Source organism: Dipodomys merriami, unplaced genomic scaffold (assembly GCF_024711535.1).
Source record: "Dipodomys merriami isolate MVZ:Mamm:240054 unplaced genomic scaffold, mDipMer1.0.p SCAF_31, whole genome shotgun sequence".
NCBI classification, from domain to species: Eukaryota; Metazoa; Chordata; class Mammalia; order Rodentia; family Heteromyidae; genus Dipodomys; species Dipodomys merriami.
The window spans coordinates 13,630,705-13,649,992 of NW_027204604.1; the positions used below are offsets into that span (position 1 = coordinate 13,630,705).

Here is a 19,288-nt window from a genome sequence, read left to right on the forward strand (position 1 = left end):
TCTACGGAAAATAAAAAAGTGGCTCCCTAAAAAGTTACACATGGAATGTGTAACAATTCTACTCACATGTATATACCCAAAAGCAGCAGTTTGAACAGATAGCTGTAGTTCAGTGTTCTGAGCACCATTTATTACAATAGCCAAAAGGTAGATACAAGCCATCAGTGGATGAGTAGACAACAAAATTTGATCTATATATACATTGGAATATTATTCGGCTTTAATAAAGGAAGACATTCTGACACACCCTGCAATATGGATTAACTTTGATACTATGTGGAGTAAAAGAAACCAGTCACAAAGACTCAAATACAAAGGTATGGTGGTGCATGCCTATAATCCCAACTACATTCAAGGTGGAAGTTGGAGGATTATAGTCTAAAACTGGACCAGAGAACTGAGAGACTGGTCAGAAAAACAAACTAAAGCAAAAATGGCTGGGGGTGTGGCTAACAGTAGTCTGCCTAAGAAGAAGGACTCCATGAGTTCAAACCCTATTACTGCCAACAACATTTTCTAAAAGATAAATATTGTATAATTCTACTTATAGGAGTAACCTAGAGTCAGCAGAGGTGGTTTCCAGGGGCTGGGGGAAGGAAAGGAAGCCATTGATTAGTGAGTATGGGGTCTTAGTTTGGATGATGAAGCAGCTCAGGATAGGTGGATAGATGGATGATGGATGGATAGATGGTGGGGAGGGGGTGCCCGACTACCTGAATATACAAGCATTACTGTAGAATGGTTAGCCTAAAATGGTAATAGCCTAGAACCATGGTATGCTTTGTCATGTTTTCTTTTTTTTTTTTGTTGTTGTTGTTGTTTTTTGTCAGTCATGGAGCTTGAACTCTGGGCCTGGGCACTGTCCCTCAGCTCTTCTGCTCAAGGCTAGCACTCTACCACTTGAGCCACAGCACCACTTTCGGCTTTTTCTGCTTATGTGGTGCTGAGGAGTCGAACCCAAGGCCTCATGTATGCGAGGCAAGCGCTCTACCACTTGGGCCGCTGAGCCAGCCCTTGCCATGCTTTTTATTTGTTTGTTTTGTTTTTTTAACTGTATTATTTTGTCTTTTCTTTTTTGGTACTGGGGATTGAACCCAGGACGTTGCACTTGCTAGGCAAGCGCTTTGCGAACATGGAGCTACATCCCAGCCCTTGCCATGCTTCTTTAAAATTCATTTTTAAATGTGTGTGGTTATTTGGGTGGCAGCATCGAAATCACTTCCTCCTAGGATATTCTAGTTTACTAATTTGCTTGAAGTAGCTGCTTCTTCATTTTGCTGAGTGGCATACAGGAAGCAGCAGCCTGGCATGGAGGGGGGAGGGAGAGCTGACTTGAAGCCAAACACTGGCTGTGACCCTGCCTGCCCCCCCTCCCCCACCAACCATGATCCCAGCAGGTAACCCAGAATGCTAAGCAATTTCAGCCACTGTCATCCTTCATGGCTGACTCGTGCCAGCCAACTGTGTCACCCAAGGAGAGGCAGAAGCCCAGCCATCAGCCTCACTGCTCTGGTGGCCCGGCGCTGGGAGCCACGGGAAGGGGCACACGTGACTGGCAGCCAGCCCTAGCGGCTGGGTGGATGGGAATGTGACCACATGGGTGGGATGAAGGCACAGAGGCTGCATCTGCAGGGAATAACCCAGCCCATATTATGAACAGGAAAAACAATTTTCTTAGAACATTTTCTAAATGAACAAAAATCTGGCTGAATTCCACTCTGTGTATGTGAGAGAGAGACAGACAGACCGACAGGACCATGAGGAAGCTGAGCCAGGACCACTCAGGTTTGCTAGAATCTAAGATGTTCTACTGTGGGTGTAGAACCTAGTACCAGGGCTTGAACTCAGGACCTGGTGCTTGCTCTGCTGGCACTCTACCCCTTGAGTCATGCCTCTAGCCCAGCTTTTTGCTGGTTAATTGGAGATAGAACCTTGCATACATTTTGCTCGTGCTGGCTTCAAACTGTGATCCTCCAGGTCTCGCCTCCTGAGTAGCTAGGGTTACAGGTGTGAGCCACTAGTGCTCAGTGCCTGGGTTAAGATGCCCTATTACTAATTTTAAAAGTAACAACAAAAAGAAAAAAAGAAACATGGAGGCATGGAAACATATAATTGAGGAACAACTGTTTACATAAAAAATTACTACACATTATAAATCCATTCTCTCCAACTACAGACTTCTAAGCCACATTGAAAGATGACAGCATTTATAGTCCTGGCAGAAAATTAATGACAGAACAAAAACTTAAAAAGAAGGCTAAGAGGTATTGCTAATTGAAGACTGACCATAAAAATATGTATGAAATTATCTTGTAAACTAGCACTGATGCTGGATATTGTACCATCCATTTACCTGCTGTCCCCACAGGCTTCCCTGGGCTCCCAGAGGGTATGTGTGGAGGGGAGGCAAGTTTTGGCTTATGTCAACCTTGGGAACCTGGCTTTGTTTTATTTTGTGTGTTTGTGTGTGCTGATATTGGGGTCTGAACTCAGCGCATCTCACTCTTGCTTGGCTATTTTGCTCAAGATTAGAGCTCTATCATTTGAGCCACACCTCCATTCTGGCTTTTTGCTGGTTAACTGGAGATGAGTCTCAAGGGCTTTTCTGCTCAGGCTGGCTTTGAACCAGGATCCTCAGATCTCAACCTCTTGAGTAGCTAGAATTACAAGTGTGAGAACTACCCATGCCCAGAAGGTTTGTTTTTATACTGATTTAGGGGCAGACATGATACTTAAAGGGAGGAAGATAAAGAAAGGAAACGGAAAGTGAGTAAAGGCATATTTCTGTTTTCCTAGTGGCATCCAACATCCAATACCCATCATCTATGTCCCAGGGTCACCTTACTGGATGTCATCTATGTGTGTGTATGTTGGTACTAGAGTTTGAACTCAGGGCCAAGGTTATCTCCTTAACTTATTCTCTCAAAGCTGGTGTTCTACCACTTGAGCCCTTCCAGCTTTTTTTGGTGGTTAATTGGAAATAAAGAACCCCATAGACCTGTCTGTCCTGACTGGCTTTGAACCACAGATCCTTGGATCTCAACCTTCAGCAGTTTGGATTATAAGAGTGTGCTGTAAGTGCCCAGCTAGATCTTTTCCTGTTGCTGATTTGGGATGAGTGGTGCTCTGGTCAAACAAAGCCTTCCCAGAAAGCAAGGGCCATGTTTTCCCATGGTCTAAGATTCTAGCACCAACACTAAGTGAGCAGTGACAATGAATCAGGAATTATTCTAGGCATTTCTAACCCCTCTTAAACCTCTCAATGGCTTGGAGACTGTTCTAGTATTTGGTGCAATTAGCAGGAAGACAAATTAAAGCCTGGGGAGTTAACTAACTTGCTGGTTGGGGCCCTCCATGGACATTGGGGGAGTTGTGAGGAAGGAAGCGCTCAGAGGACTGATATCTAACTGGAGGCTCCCTGAGGGCAGGGGTCCTGATGGTCTGGAGCTCCCTAAGGCCAGCTCCATGGTTAACACAGCATAAAAGGAAACAGCTGTCAGGCCTTGTGAGCCCCTACCCAGCTGTGAGCCCTTAGAGGACAGGGACCAGGCACCTCCTCAGAGATGCTCCCTGGGGCAGAGGCTGAGTGGAGCAGGCCCTCCCACACCTTGCTCTCCTTCCTGCCTAGAACAGGCCCCTGACCCAGCAGCTGCTCAGGGATTGTGTGTGGATGGCTTCTCTCTGGTCCCAGCTCTAGACTGGCGGATCTAAGCCTGAGGTTGGGCTGCCCCTGGGATTTATCAGGCAATAAACAACCCATTCATGCGTCAGTTGTTTTGCTCTGGAACAGCCTCATCAGCTGGACAGCCCCAGCACACGGCCATATCCTGCCAAGCCTACACTCAGAGCTGGGGCTGCGGGCAGGGAGCAGATGATGGCCTAGAGCTCACTTGCAGTCTTCTCCAAGAAGCTACTTTCCATGCTTTCAAGGCCTGAGATTTTTCCTGGGGAAGTTGGTCACACCCCTGAAGGGTAGAGAAGGGTACTGCTGCTTCTTGTGTGGGCCCTTTGGGTGGGTGGGTGGGGTCCAATAAACCAAGAGGAGGAATGGAGTAGGAGTTGACTAAGAGATTCCTCAGAAAAACTTCTAGAACCAATGCAGCTCAGCCAGACCTATTAAACCTCCAGCAGTTGGTGCTTCCTCCTTTTTTCTTACTTCCTAGATGGCTGTCTCAGCTCTGGTTGTCTCCAACACTGTCCACTACAGCAGGAGAGGGTCCCTGAAGGGCAAAGAGCAGGAAAGGAAGGTACAACAGATTGGGGCAGGGATTCAGACATGGCAATGTGGGAAGCAGGTATCCAGGGCAAGCACCCAAGGAGTAGAGACCAGGGGACAAGGTCAGGTACCGGACCCCTGGGGACCGGAGGATACCCCCTCACTCACTTCCTGTTTGATTTGGGCTTTCACAAGGCCCTTCCTAGCAGAAAACTTTTTTTTTTTTTTTTGCAAGTGGGAAAGCAGACTAAGTTGGTTCCCCTCAGCACCAAGTTTGCTGAAGAGCTGGGATTAAAAAATATCACTTTCCAGGGTTCTTTGGGCCACTTTAGGGAGGGATGAAAGGCCAGGAAGAAGGGTGGGAATACTAGAGAATGACAGCCACAGCAGCCAATTAGAGGGGGAGGCACCTTGATGGACTAATCGGCTCTTCACCCCTAGGCCCCCACCTACCACATCCAAGTCTAGAGCAAAGCACATCCGACAGCAAAAGCAGTCCACAACCCACACACAGATCCCTTTATCATGGCACAGCAAATCCATTTTTAAGGCATTGGGTCCCACAGCTTTGCACCATCCTCTCCAGCCTCCTGCCCCAGGTGTCTAGGGCTCCCAGTGCTTACCCAGTCGTGATGTCATCGTCCTCCGTCATGGTCTTGCCCATGAGGTCACTGTCGCTCATGTAGCCAGACTTGAGGTCCACCTCATCGGAGTCCAGGGACTCGACCAGCTCCAGGCGGGAGATGTGGCTGAGCTTGCTGGGGCTGCGCATGGGCATGGTGTGCGAGTAGTGGGCACGCTCCCCATGCATGTACCAGGCGGGCGGGCCCTCGGAGCGGCAGCTCCCGCCCACCGAGGGTGCATCGCCAGCCTGCAGCCGCGGGCTGGACTGACCATAGCGCCAAGAGAGAGGAGAGGAGCGGTTGGAGAGGCTGGACACACTGCGAGGATTGGCATCATCGCTGTCATAACAGGTCATCTCCAGGGAGCTGGGCAGAAAGCGAAGGGCGCTGTTTCAGTTCTGGGCACAGCCCCGCGGTACCCTGCCCTCCCACCTCCACAGTGCCTCTGGCTGCATGCACCATTGCAGGCATCTCAGGTTGACAAGGAACAAAGATTTTTTTTGAGTAGCTAAGGAAGCAACCAGATATACTCTGCAGGATTGCTCTACAGAGCTCTGCTGTGTCATCTGACCTGAATCCTGTTTTGCCTTTTCTTTTTGCTGGTCCTGGGGCTTGAATTCAGGGCCTGGGGGCTATCTTGCGTCTCTTTGTGCTCAAGGTTAGTGCTCTAGCACTTGAGCTACAACTCCACTTCCGGTTTTCTGATGGTTAATTGCAGATAAGAGTCTGACAGACTTTTCTCCCCAGACTGGCTTTGAACCTCAATCCTCAGATCCCAGCCTCCTGGGTAGCTAGGATTATAGGTGTGAACCATTGGTTTCTGGTTGTTGTTTTGCCATCTCTTAGTAAGTAAGTAACCTCGCTCAGCCTCAGTTTCCTCATCTGTGAGATGGAGAGAACATCACAGTTGGAGGATTGCAGAGGTACAGATCTGATAGTGCCTGGTACCTGGGAGACCCTCACTCACTGCGCAGGGACTAATGAGACTCTAGGGGGCAAGGGCCTGAATCCATCAGGGTGTGGGTCTAACTACTTTTCCTTCTGTGATTGTTTATTTTGTTTTTGTTTTAAAGTCAGGGTCTCATCACATTGCTCAGGCTGGCTTTGAATTCCTGATCTTCCTTTTTTCTACCTCCCAAATGTTGGGATCACAGGTTGGATCCACTATACCCTCTGATCATTTCTTTTCAATTGGTGATCTGAGGCCTAGCTGACTGCCAGGCACCAGCTCTGCTCTAGGAAAGCCTGCAGTAGTGTACAGAACATGTCGGATGAGCTTCAGGAACCTGAGATGGGCAACAGGTGCCCAGGAAGACTGGTCCCAGGCACAGGCTAGAACAGCAGGGGAAGAAACAAAGCCTGCCCAGGGACACAAGCAACCTTCCCTAGACAGAGCAGGGGACACAAAGACACAGACAGGCATGTAGCAGAATGCCTAGGGTCCCAAACCTTAGGCTAGGCTAGAGAAAACATGCTCAGGTTAGTGCCAGAGGGCCTGACGGGGGAAGTTGAAGGGGGCTGGGGGACAAGGTGTCTGCCCAGAGGAACTAGGGCTGAGATCTGGTTGGAGAGGCAACCTGGGCTGACACGGATAATTCTGCTCAGCCCAGGTAACCTTAGGAGGGTCTCATCCCTGGGCCTAACTAGGGCTAGACAGGGTTGAATAAATAAAATGGGGGGCGGGTATAGGCCACACAAGGTGGGGCAGAGATGACTGTGGCTAGATATAGGCAAAGGAGTCCTTGAAGCGCGAACACCTGCCTCTCGGCCTTACGTAGCCACTCTCAGGGTTGGGCTGGGAGGCAGACACTGATTCTTCTATGCTACTTTTATAAAATTGCTCAAAGAAATAAAAGAAAATTGTCTATTGGATCTGGGAAAATGAGTTTTATTTTCTCTGCTGCAAACTCTAGGGAGCCAGTAGCCCGGAAATCTAGCATGATGGAGTATGATGGGTCCCTCCAGCCATCGGGTGCGCAAGCTGAGGGCACCCTGGCTGGACAGGGCAGAGTGACTGCTGTGTCTGACCTGTCCACACCCTGCTTCTCCTCCCCCCTCCCCCCCCCTCTCCTAGGCCCAGGCAGCCCCTCTGTTCTGTAGTCATATGCTGTCCTGTTTCTGCTTGCAGTACTGTGAATCGAGACACCTCATCTCAAGGAAATGGAGATGAGTTCCAGAGTTCCCTGGAGGCAGAGACCATGGTCATGGTGTGACTCACTTGGCCTCACCACCAGTGTGTTTCAGCGCCTCACAGGGGTCTGGGGGAAGGGGGGGGTAGCTGGGGGACCAAAAAATAGGGACAAGGGGCAGACCAAGGACATGCTGAACAAAAGAACAGATGTTCTCACCACAAGATACAGTACAGGGCCTGGTGCAGAAAGCACTTAATAAATACAAGCTGACCATGACCAAGAGAGGGGAAGGAGGGGACAAAGGAGAGAGGAAGGGGGAAGATAAGGGGAGAGAAAACAGGAGGGGGGAGGAGGAGGGGACGGAGGAGGGAGGAGGTTGAAAGGAAGGCTGAGGAAGAGGGAAAGGGAGAAGGAGAGGGGGAAGAGGGGAAGGAAGGGGGAAGAGGAACTCTGGGAGGAGCAGGTTTGGGTGGTTGCCGATACTATGGTAAATGAGGGTAGCACTGACGTCTGGATTCTCTGTTCTATTCCTGGCGTGTCCCACTTAGCTCTCAGCACTGACAATACGTCCTTCCCTGTTTGGAAGCTTTACTTAATATCCCCAACACCTCTCTAGACCCGAGTCTGCAGGGGTGGATTCTTGCTCAGATCCTCCATTCCTTACTTTCAGCCCCATACAGAGCCCCAGGCCTGGCAATCTGGGGAGGGCCAGCATTTCACTTCCTCTCCAGACTCTCTCCTGGTAGGGGTGTGTGTGGGGGGGGTGGGGGGTGGGGAGTGAGCCTGTAGAAACAGAGCAAGAGCCGAGGAGTAAAGTCTCCTAAGAAGGAGGTGAAGGGCAGGGGAGGACACGATGGCTAGAAGCCCCCACTGGCCAGAAAGCCCCTGGGGTCATCCTGTCTACCCCAGGTGAGGGACGGCTGATGGATGGAAAGCACTTTAGAGAATCAAAGAGCCATGAAAGTCAGGGCATTCATGTTTGGGTGACCCAAGTGCGGACAGGGGATAATATAAACCAAAGGCCAGGAGAGGAAGTGGCTGGAAGTCCACAGTAAACAGAAAGCCCAGCCTCTGGGCTCCAGCCTTCTCCCATAAAGGGAGACAGAAGCCAGAAGTCCCTAGGCTCCCCTCACCACCCCCCCAGGGCGGTCAGCATGAAGCTGACCAGAGGCTTTAGACATCCCCTCCCCAGCCAAGCGAAAGCTGTCTCGCTGGGGGCTGAGTGTCTCTGCCTCTGCCCAGCCCCTGCCGTGAGTCATTTGGGGTGTGCACGACTCAGCCACTAAGCACTTTATTTTTTGGCTTCTTTGGCATGATCCTGGTAGATGACTTGGCCCTAAGAGATGTTCTAGCAACTTCTCTGCCTGGGAAAAGGAACATGACCATGATTTCAACATTAGGTGGCTAAACCAAAGGGCTGGGCTGGGTCACCCCCCCCCCCCCCCGCGCCCACCCATATACTTGAGTTCCTGCTCAGGGCTGAGGGATAGAAGCAAGAGACAGATAGAGTCCCAGGAACCCCATTGTTTCCCTCCACCTACCAGGCCCCCTGATCACCGACCTGCCTTTATATGGTCAGGGTCCTGCTGATCTAACCAGAGCTAATCCCAGAGAATATGCTTTGATGATCTTATCTCTTAATATTCTAAGCCAGGTGCTGGTGGCTCAGGCCTGTAATCCTAGCTACTCAGGAGGCTGAGATCTGGGGATCATGGCTCAAAGCCAGCTCAGGCAGGAAAAATTCTTGAGATTCTTATCTCCAATGAACCATCAAAAGGCCAGAGAGAGGCAGAACTGTGGCTCAAGTGGCAGAGTGCCAGTCTTGAGCTAAAATGCTAGTAGACAGTGCCAAGGCCCTGAGTTCCAACCCAAGTACCAACACAAAAACAAAACAATAAAAAATATTCTACTTGTCTGGAATAAAGGCCTGGGTGTCCAAGATGGGGACACAGAGAGGGAATGGGGGATGTGAGAGGAAGGAGAAGGTTAGTCTTGAGTAATAGGCCAGGGCTGGATGGGGCGGGAGGGGGGGGGACACTAAAGAAGAAGGTTAGTTCCGCGTGATGGTCAAGGTCAACACAGGCGGACTGGGATGCTGGAGAGGCAGTGAGTTCTGTGGCAAGGGGGTCCAAGGTGTGGCTGGATGCAAGACTAAGAAAAGCCCTTTCCCACTGGCTCCATGCCCCAACTTTGCCATCAGTTTTCCAACCTCGGAGATGGAGATGGGAGGAACCCTCTGCAGAGGCTAGGGTTCCTGGCACTGCCTCCCTGTCCACCCCCCATGACCTCACTGTGCTGGCTGCCTGCTCTCCCCGCTTCTGCCCCCAGAGCTCAGCCCAGCCCTCTGCCCTCCTTGGAGCTCACACCATGAGCTCATCTGGGCAGCTCAGAGGAGCCTGAGGGGGGAAGTCTGAGTCACTGGGAGGCCAAGGCCAGGATACTGCTCCAAGGAGAGGTGCTGTGGGAGGGGCATGTGCCCCACGCAGGTGGTCTAGGATGGCTCTGCAAGGCCCGGGAAGGGGGACCACCCACAGGGCATGACAGCTGGAGGGACAGCCTGTGGGTCTTGCCCAGGGCTGCCCTCTTGGGTGGCAGAAGAGGCCCCTAACTGACCGGGATGAAGACGTGCTAGGGTGGATTCTTGCCTAGGGTGCAGGGAAGGCTGAGTCCTAATCCTAACAGCCCAGAACAATGGATCATGGGGAGCAGGGAAGGCAGGGGGTGGGGTGCTGTAATACAGAGCTGGACTTATCAGAGGCCAACAGTTTTCCTTCTCTACCTAACAATTTTCAAAGTCATCTGCATAAGTGAAATCCAATGCTCAAAACCAGGGCCAGCTGCTTTGGCCATAGCTCAACAGCTCAACCACTCAACCGGCTTGCCAGGTGGAGATGTGGTGAGACCCTGAGGCTCCACCCTCCAGACCAGGGAGAGGGCATGGAGGTTGGAGAACAAGATCCTGAGCTTACCTGTGAGCCACCTGGGAGCCTCGCAGGCTGGACATGGTCTCTTCCAGGTTCTGTCGAAGATCCAGGACATTCTGCACTGTCCTCTTCCTCTGGGATTCTGGATCTGGTAAGGAGAATAGGAAGACTGGGTGACTAGAGAGGACTTCCTGTGGAAAGCAGGGGGACAGGGGAGGGGACAGTGACTGGGTAACCAAAGGGTGTCCAAGGGCTCAGTCCCTAGAGCATCCAGTCACCTTCCTCTTCTCTTTCCCTGAGAGCAGATCTTTCCAAAACCTTGGACATGCACCCTGGGGTCCTCTGAAATCTTGACTCTGGCCATGGCTGCTGGTGTGCCCTCTGCATCTGTACGCCCCTCTCAGACCTCTCGAGAGACCGGCTCTACCTCCGGCTTTGTGTGTGGGAGGACCTGCTTGTAGAACAGAGTTTGTGGGTAAGGTCACCTGGAATATCTTCCTGATACAATCTCCCACAGCAGACTGGTCCCAGATTAAAGTTGGCTCTTGGAGGAGCGGGACCATGGGGATGGGCAAGGTGTGCCTATTTTCGAGGTAAGTATTCCTCCCACAGCTGCCAAGGTACCAACATGCCACGGACCACAGACTTAGGAAGTGTTGGGAACATCTGCAGCTGGTCTGTGGGGCCCAGGGAAGATAGTTCCAGCAGAGCTCCCCGAAAGGGAGGAGGCTGGTGGGGAGTGAGGTGAGCAGTCATTTCTAAGCAGGGGCTGAACCCTGGCTGTTTCAGGCCTGTGTGAGGAGGAGGCATAGGCGTGGCCTCAGAATCTTAAGCGATCAGGGTGCCATTTTGCTCAAGCTTGGTTTCCAGGCAACCTTGGTCTCTCATCTGGATAGGCGAGATTCCATAACAGCATATGGAAGTTTATTCCTTCCGTCCAGGGTGTGAGTAACATCCAAATGGCTTCCTTCTCCTCCCTTCTATCAATCCATCCAACAAGCTTTTATCCAACATGTAGTTGGTGCCAGGCACACACTGGCCACTTATATTGAAGAGGTCCCTGCCCTGAGCTCTACATCTAGCTTTTTGGTGGTTAACTGCAGATAAAAGTCTCATAGACTTTTCTGTCTGTTGTGACTTTGAACCACAATCCTTAGATCTCAAACTCCTAAGCAGCTAGGATTATGGTTTCAAGCTACCAGTGCCCAGCCTAAAGGCTCATCTTTAATTTGGGGATGAGAGTCAGTGAATGGGCATCCTCGTCTCCCAGCATCTTCCTAAAGACAATCTTCAGTAGAGTCAGGGCTGACAGACAGAACAGGTGACAGAATGGAGGAATCCCCAAACCCCCCTTCTCCACAGTGAGCAGCCTTCCTCTGTGCACAAGCCAACCTGCCCCTCCTCCCCCCGGGCCTCGATCCACAGACCCAGTGGGACAGGATAGGGAGCTCCTTCTGGCTTTCAAAGAGAATCTTTCTCAATCCCCTAAGAAGAACTGTTATTCTCAATCTGGAGCCGAGGCTGGCTGGCAGGAAGCGTCAGCACTATCTTACAGACCCTGGGGGTGTTGGTGGGGTAAGCAGGGGCCATGCTAGGGGCCTTGTTGGAGCCTTTGGGGTACCTTCTGTGAGTAGCAGCACCACACCTGGCCCAGCAACCATCTCTTCTCTCCCCAGCCTCCAGAAACGCTCACGGTCAGCGCAGTGCATACAGCCCTGCACACTGGTGGCCGGGAACAAGGACAAACGGCAGGCCTCTGCCATGGTCTGTCCTCTAGCCACAGTCCTGGCGTCACTGCTTTGGTTGCCAATGCCTATTTATCCTGGCAAGTGTCACCTTGAGTGCTGCTCTGTGGCTTCCACCGATGGCTTGGCACAGAACACAGACAGGGTCAGAAAGTGTAGACATATGTATTTTAAGGTTTAATTCGAAAATGCTTCTATGGGACCAAGAGCATTATGCCAAGACATGGGTTTCTGGGCTAGAGTGATGCCTTCTATGGGGTGTTTCTAATGGGGAAAGTGACCAATGGCTACCCAGAGACTTCTGCTTTGTGCCCAGTCCTTTGCACACGTCATCTAGCTGAGTCCCGACTACATTACTGGAGGATTTGTGCTACTGTCCCATTTTACAGAGTGAGAAAAAGAAGTCCAGAGAGATCAAGGAACTTGTCTGAGGTTATACAGTTAGCATGTAGCAAAAACCACTATGTCTAGGTAGAAGCTTATATTGCCTTTGATATATCATAAAGCATCCTGCACCCCACATCAAGCTCAGTGACCATACGTGGTAAGTGCAGTAAACATGTCAGGATGGGGTTACCACCTTTTTGGTTTGCTAGGACCAGGATTTGAACTCAGGGTCTGTTCTTGCTTGGCTTACTTCTTCATTTGATTGGCATCCTACTACTTGAACTATGCCTCTGGTCTAAACAACTGTTTTGGGGGGCCTGGGCTGGCTTTAAACATATTCTTTGATCTCAACTTCCTGAGTAGCTAGGATTATAGGCATGAGCCACTGGCACCTGGCATACTAGCAACTACTATGTATGTGTCTGTTTGTCCTGGGGCTGGAACTCAGGACTTGGATACTGTAGCTGAGCATTTGTGCTACCATGTGAGCCACAGCTCTACTTCTGGATTTTGGGGGTAGTTAATTGAAGGGGAGAGTTGCAATCCTCAGCCTCAGCCTTCTGAGTAGCTAGGATTACAGGCATGAGCCATCAGTACCCCATTCTTCCAACCATTTAAAAATGTTCAAAATAAATATTTAAAAAGCAAGTGGAGCTGGGCGCTGGTGGCTCACACCTGTAATCCTATAGGCTGAGATCTGAGGCTCTCAGTTCAAAGCCAACAGGGGCTGGAAAGTCCGTGAGACTCTTATCTCCAATTAAGCTAGAAGTGGTGCTGTGGCTTAGGTGATAGAGTGCTATGCTAGCCTTGAGCAAAAGAAGCCTAGGGTCAATGCCCAGGCCCAGAGTTCAAGTCCCAGGACTAGCAAAAATAAAAAAAAAGTGAATGGAGGCCAAGCATGCTGGCTCATTCCCATAATCCTAGTCATGTGGGAGGTAAAAATTTGGGAGGATTACACTCTGAGGCCAGTTGGGGCAAACAAGTTAGCAACACCTCACCTCAACCAACAAGATGGTTTGCAAAGTAGTTTCCATCCTTTTTTTTTTCCCCGTGGATATTTGAGAGGCCACAGGAGGTAGAATCAGGGTTCAACATAGCTCTAGGAATTTAAAGTGAACAGGGCTGAAGGCATAGCACAAGTAGGAGCGGACTTGTCTGAGGTCCAGCAAATGCCGAGTCCCTGAGTTCAAACTCCAGTAGCATCCAAACAAAACCCCCAGAGTGGGTGGATTCTGTGATCTTAGGTAGACGTCATTTTTTTAAAAAGGGGAAAATGTTTAATTCATACAGTGCTCAGCTGCCAAAGCATCACCGCCTTCCCTAACTCTCTAGGCCTTGGGCACAGAGTGGATGGCGGGAACCTAGACCGCTGCACTCTCATGGCCAGAGGACCCAGCCATCCCACTGTCCCTGCGCCAGTCTCCCAGCCCTCTCCCCCATGCCTCAGCCTCAAAGGCTCTACCCTCCACCCTGTTTCATTCCTGGTCAGCAGAATGGGACAAGACTTGCTAAAGACTCCTCCAGAGCTGGGCGCTGGTGGCTCATACCTATCATCCTAGCTAGTCAGGAGGCTGAGATCTGAGGACCGCGGTTCAAAGACAGTCCAGGCAGGAAAAATCCATGAGACTCTTATCTCTAGTTAACCACCTACAAACCAGGAGTAGAGCTATGGCTCAAAGTGATAGAACCCTGGCCTTAAGTAAAAAAGCTCAGGGACAGCTGCCCAGGCTCTGCCCCACGACTGACAAAATACATAAATTAATAAAAAATAAATAAAAGACTCCTTCATCTTCCATACTTGCTCCAACTCCAAGGTATGAGTGTTCTTGCAAGTGGCTCAGCCCAGAACTCAAGTCACGGCCCTCCCCTTGTCTGAGGGTGAGGGGGCTCTTTGCTCACCAGTGTGCCCCCTGGTGGTCACCCTGTGTACTCAGCCTCCCACAAGGCACAGCTCAGGGAGTCCAGACGGAGTAAAGTGCTGAGAAATACAACTGTCCTCCACTCTCCTGGGGGGCAGAGGGGGCGGGTTGTGGGGTGTATCTGCAGCCCCAGGACACACGCTATACATGTGCATAAAAACGACTCTGGGACCCAAGAGGCTGAAGATACTTGGCCAAACATAGGAGGAGCATTTGACCTTGGCATTTCTGAGCCCCAAAGCAAATATTGCCATTTTTAACTTAAAACTCCAAGTAAGTTGCAGGGCGTGGTTGGATCACACCTGATGGTTCACCAGCAGCTTAGCACGGTGTCTGGCTGGTGCTCTTCTCTGCCGGATGGCATGGAGGTTGGGTGAGCAATGGGCACACACCCCAGGGTTGGAGCCGGCCCCCTTTGTTTCTCATTCTCTACCAGAGTAGGGGCCTGGCTCTGTCTTCCTTGACACCTGGAATTCCTGGCAGAATCCTGCACCCTCAGGCCTGACTACTCTCAGCTGTGGGCCTCAGGGATCTCTGGGGTCAGAGGTCTACAGTCTCGTGGCACCGTGGACCAGGACCCTCCAGTGAGGGTTTCAAGGGAGTTCAGGAACACCGAGGACTCAGGGGACCCACAATACAGCAGTCAGATTTCCCCACATTCTACAACGTTTTAATTATTAACTAGCGATTAAGTAAACTGCAATCACTGCCTAGTGAAGCCTTAATTACTTCCACCAGTGTTCCAGAGCCACTAGCGATCACAGTTTAGCCCAGGGCAGGGGCCACCGAGGACTAGATTTGCCCCTGACTTCTAGAAGGGGGCTGTGGCTGTGAGGGGCTGCGCTAGGCGAGAACCAACAGGGAGAGCGGAAGTGAGCCAAGAGCATCCCCGCGCGGGGAGCCCCCGTAACCTCGCCTTCTTCACAGATGGGAGACAACCTACCCCTCAGGACCAGAGGAGGGGACACAGGTGGTGAGCGACAGGGCAGGTGTGACGCCATCATAAAGGTAGTATGCTCTCCTCTCCCTCTCCCCCCACCTTCAACAATTCCCAAGAGGAAACAAACATTTCCTCGCCTTATCTGACCCCCCCCCCCCACAGGACAAGGTCTAGGCCTTACCTAAGTTCTAAAATGTGTCCCAGTTTTAGTTCCTCAGACCCACACTTCAAGAATTTTAATAAAAACCATTCCAAACACACATGAAAAATACTGCCAGGTGTAGCCACTGGCCATTTTCTCCCAATGCCGTTTGGTCCAACGACAGAGAAAGATATTTGGGAGTTTTACCATCTTGTGTTTACTACAGGTCAGATGTCTCCGAGAATCTGGATCATTTGTCTCTTTCGCCCACACATAAGAACATAAGCAATGGCTCACGCCTGTAATCCTACTCAAGAGGCTGAGATCTGAAGATCGTGGTTGGGAGCCAGCCCAGGCCAAAAAAAAAAAAGTCCAGGAGACCCTTATCTCCAATTAACCAGAAAAATCCAGAAGTGAAGGTATAGATCAAGTGGTAGAGCACCAGCCTGAAGTGGAAAAGTCCAAGGAAGAGTACAAGGCCCTGAGTTCAAATCCCAGTGCTGGCACAAACAAAACAACCCCAGCCTTGCAGAGCGGGCACGGCAGGCCTACCCTGGTGCACTCCTGACTCTAAGAATAACTCCCATGATCCTCAAGGTGGGATTAAGACAGCGACTTCACACTGGATTCGACCCAAATGGGAATTCTGTGACGGCTCTGCCCTCCAGTGTGGCAGAGGAGGAACAGAAGGCTAAGGGGTGACCCAGCACAGCTGCTTGTCCCCCCAGCAACCTCAACCCCTCCTTCTTTTCCCTCCCTCCCCATTTGCTAACCCCAGAGGCCCAAGAAGGAGCACCAGAGGGGTACCCACTTCCAAAGAGCCTGCAGGGGGGTGGGGGAACTATTTATTCTGTTACTAATACTATCGTTCCACTCTTCCCCCACATAAATCACAATATTGTCAGAGGCGGCTGTCAGGGCGCCCGCAGTGCAGCGAATCTCATGCCTGAGTCTGCTGAGCAATCCAGCTCCCCAGAGGGGCTTCCTGGGATGTTATCTATGGCCTGAGAGCACCCAGCTTGCTCAATCGGAGAGTGGGCTGTGCTGGAACCCCGTGGCCAGCAGCTCTGTCTTGCTGTTCGCTGTGTGGGGCCTTCTGCCAGAAAGAGCTGGGACCAAAGAAATCATGTGTCAGCCATGTGAGTGCGTGAGAAGAGGCAGGGGACTGGAAGCAAATCTGGGGCCAGAGAAAGTGACTTGCGTGGCTACCCCGCTGGGAATTGCCAGCTGAAGGGGTCTCCCCAGATCACCTATGGGTTTGATCTTCACGGAGTGTAAAGGTACCCTGGTGGTGGTGGTGTGTTTGTGTGTGTGTTAGCACTGGACTGATGCCAGTACATCACCCCCAGAGTTTCTCATTAAGCAGGTTTGGGATGGAGCCCCGGAACATTCAGGTTCACAAGCTCCCACGGTGGGTGACATGACTGGTAAGTCACCTTCCAGGAGACGCTTTGTATTCTATACAGCAGACCATCAGAACTCAATACATCACAAAACTAGAACTCAACTACCCAATTCCAGGTAGCTGGGAAGAATCCCTGGATCTTCAGGTCAAGTCTAGATTGGGATACAAGTCTACCGTTTGCATCTCCAGGCTACGGATGAGAGAGCCACCCAGGCCGTGCCCCTCAATCTTGAAGCCAGGGGACACTGGCCCCAGTGCAGTCAGGGTCTCTAGAGCTGGTGCTGAGAAGCATCACCAGGGGGCGCTGCGAGTCCTCAGCCGCCAGTGGCCTTGCGGCTGCCGCAGTGCTACAGAGAGCAGCTGTCTAGCTCTCGGGCTTGGGAGAAGCCGCCCAAATGGTCTCTTCTTACCTCTGCATTCTGTTTAGCATAACTCCCTTCCTCCCCGGCTCTGTTCGACTCGGCTGTAGCCACACCCTGGGAGAAGAGCATCATGCTATGGGTGGCCTGTCCTGATCTTGGGAAAGCGAGAAGCAGGACCTGGCTTCTGGACACGATGGAGGCCTCCTCCCGGACCCAGGGGCTCCAACTGGCAAGCTCTGGGTTAGAAGCAGAGTTTCAAAGAGACTCCAACTCATTTTTCAACCCAGGGCCCTGGGGAGGTGTCTCGGGGCTCAAGTCCCTGGCCTGCCTCATGAGGAGGGGGCACAGTCACCTACCACCGTGGCCCTTTCTGAGAAGAGTGGCAGTCTGGCTGCAGGAGGCAGAAGGCAGGGAGTGAACCGGAGGACACCCCACATGGCCGGCCTGGCAGGACACTGCCCTGTGGGGGGGCGGCCTCTGGAGGAGGCCGTGGGGAATAAGGTTTTCCATGTCTAGCACCAATGCTGTCTCAGAAAAGGACGCGTTAGTCAAGGACAGTCGGTGCTGGGGCCGGGCGTCAGGAGAGGACCCAGCCTCCAGTCCTGTTTGGGAGGAGTGCTGGTTAATGACTCCTGACTTCTCTATCTCCAGAGACCATCTCTCTGCCCACCGAATAGGCTAGAGGATTGGAGTGGATTTGGAAGATGTGAACTTTGGGCTGGGCATGCAGGATGCCAACTTGTCTGGGGACACACACAAGCCCCTGTTCCATGCCCTCTCTCTCTCCAGCCCAGAGAACCTCAGGGGTTACCGAACATGTTTTCCGTTAGTGATTCCTGCCCAGCCCTTCATGTGACGCTCTGCTCCAATGATGTCCTTGCTGCTAGGAACTGGGAGCGGTTGTTATAGCAACCATTTACACGGCAGAGACGACCATCTGCAGGCAAGGGGGTAGGGAGAGGTGGGGAAGGGCGGGGCTCAGGTGTGGAGGACAATGTGGGGGGGAGGTTCTGGGGTTTTGGTTGTGACACGAGTATATTAGATCAGCTGTCATCTGCCTGTGTCTAGTACTGGGTGCAATTCTAGTAGCCGGAGGCACATGAGCCCTGTGTGTTTTCATGGTGACTGGAGCTGGGCCACTTATTATCCCCGTAGTACAGCTGAGAAAACTGAAGCTCAGGGTGGTTAGCTGTACTGTCCCTGGCAATAGAATAACGAATGGCTTACCATCTGAATGCACAGTCTGGTTCTAAAGCTGCCATATCCAATACTGACTCCACCAGCTAGAGATGGTGAAATAAATAAACCAACAAATAGAGATATAACTCACATCCTATAAAATGAACTTGCTTGGAAATATATGTTGTATGTGTACATGTATATACATGTATATTAATTGCTTTGCCAGTAGTGTAATTTGAACTCAGGGCCTCCTACTTGCTGGCCCTCTACTATTTGAACCATGCCTCCATGGTTCAAAAAGCCTCTGCTTTTGGCTACTTAATTGGAGATGGAGTCTTGAGGATTTATCTGCCTGTACTGGCATCATATTGCAATCTTCTGGGTCTCAGCTACCTGAGTAGCTAGGATGACAGGCAGGAGCCACCAGGCCCAGCTTCAATGGCTTTTTCTTGGGGGGGGGGTCCGGTCATGGGGCCTGAACTCTGGGCCTGGGTGCTGTCCCTCAGCTCTTCAGCTTAAGGTTAGCACTCTGCCACTTGAGCCACAGCGCCACTTCTGGCTTTTTTCTTATGTGGTGCTGAGGAATTGAACCCAGGGCCTTGAGCATACAAGATAAGCGCTCTACCACTGAGCCACCTTCCCAGCCTTCAATGGCTTTTTAAAAAATACATTTGCAGCTGGGCACTGGTGGCTCATGCCTGTCATCCTAGCTACTCAGGAGGCTGAGATCTGAGGATTATGGTTCAAAGCCAGCCCCGGCATGAAAGGCCATGAGACTCTTATTTCCAATGAACCACCAGAAAACCAGAAGTGGCACTGTGGCTCAAGTGGTAGAGTGCTTGCCTTGAGCTGAAGAGCTGAGGGCAGCGCCCAAGCCCAGAGTTCAAGCCCCACAACCCACAAAAAAAAATACATTTGCAAAGATGTGCAACCACCACCACTATCAACGCCAGGGTGCTTTTATCTCCCCTAAAGAAACGTGGACCCACTGGTGCTCATACCCATTCCCCTGGCAACACCAATGGACGGACCGTCTTTGTGGATTCGCCCCTTCTGGCTATTGCACATCCATGGCGTTGTGCACTGGGTGGTCTTTCGTGATGGGCTCCTCACACTTTGCACTATGTTTTCAGTGTTCCTCCAGGAGGTGTCAACCCTTCATCCCTTTTCATGGCTGAATAATATTCTAGGAATATATGCACATTTGCTTATTCATTCATTGCCTGGTGGACATTTGGTTCATTTCCATTTTTTCCCCTAATCTGAATGCTGCTGCTATGAAAATTCATGTACACGTTTTTCTATGAACAT

General features: G+C 51.3%; 1 protein-coding gene across 4 annotated transcripts in view; it reads right to left on the bottom strand.

The window, feature by feature from the left end:
* Nucleotides 1-19,288, bottom strand: part of Nav1 (neuron navigator 1) — a 240,692-nt gene that overhangs the window by 89,092 nt on the left and 132,312 nt on the right. For all 4 annotated transcript variants that reach the window (XM_070041842.1, XM_070041840.1, XM_070041843.1 and 1 more), the window contains exons 5-6: nt 9,941-10,043; nt 4,840-5,205 (exon numbers count right to left, since the gene is read on the bottom strand). In XM_070041842.1, coding sequence (XP_069897943.1) covers nt 4,840-5,205; nt 9,941-10,043 — 469 coding nt within the window. The remainder of the gene's footprint in view (nt 1-4,839; nt 5,206-9,940; nt 10,044-19,288) is intronic.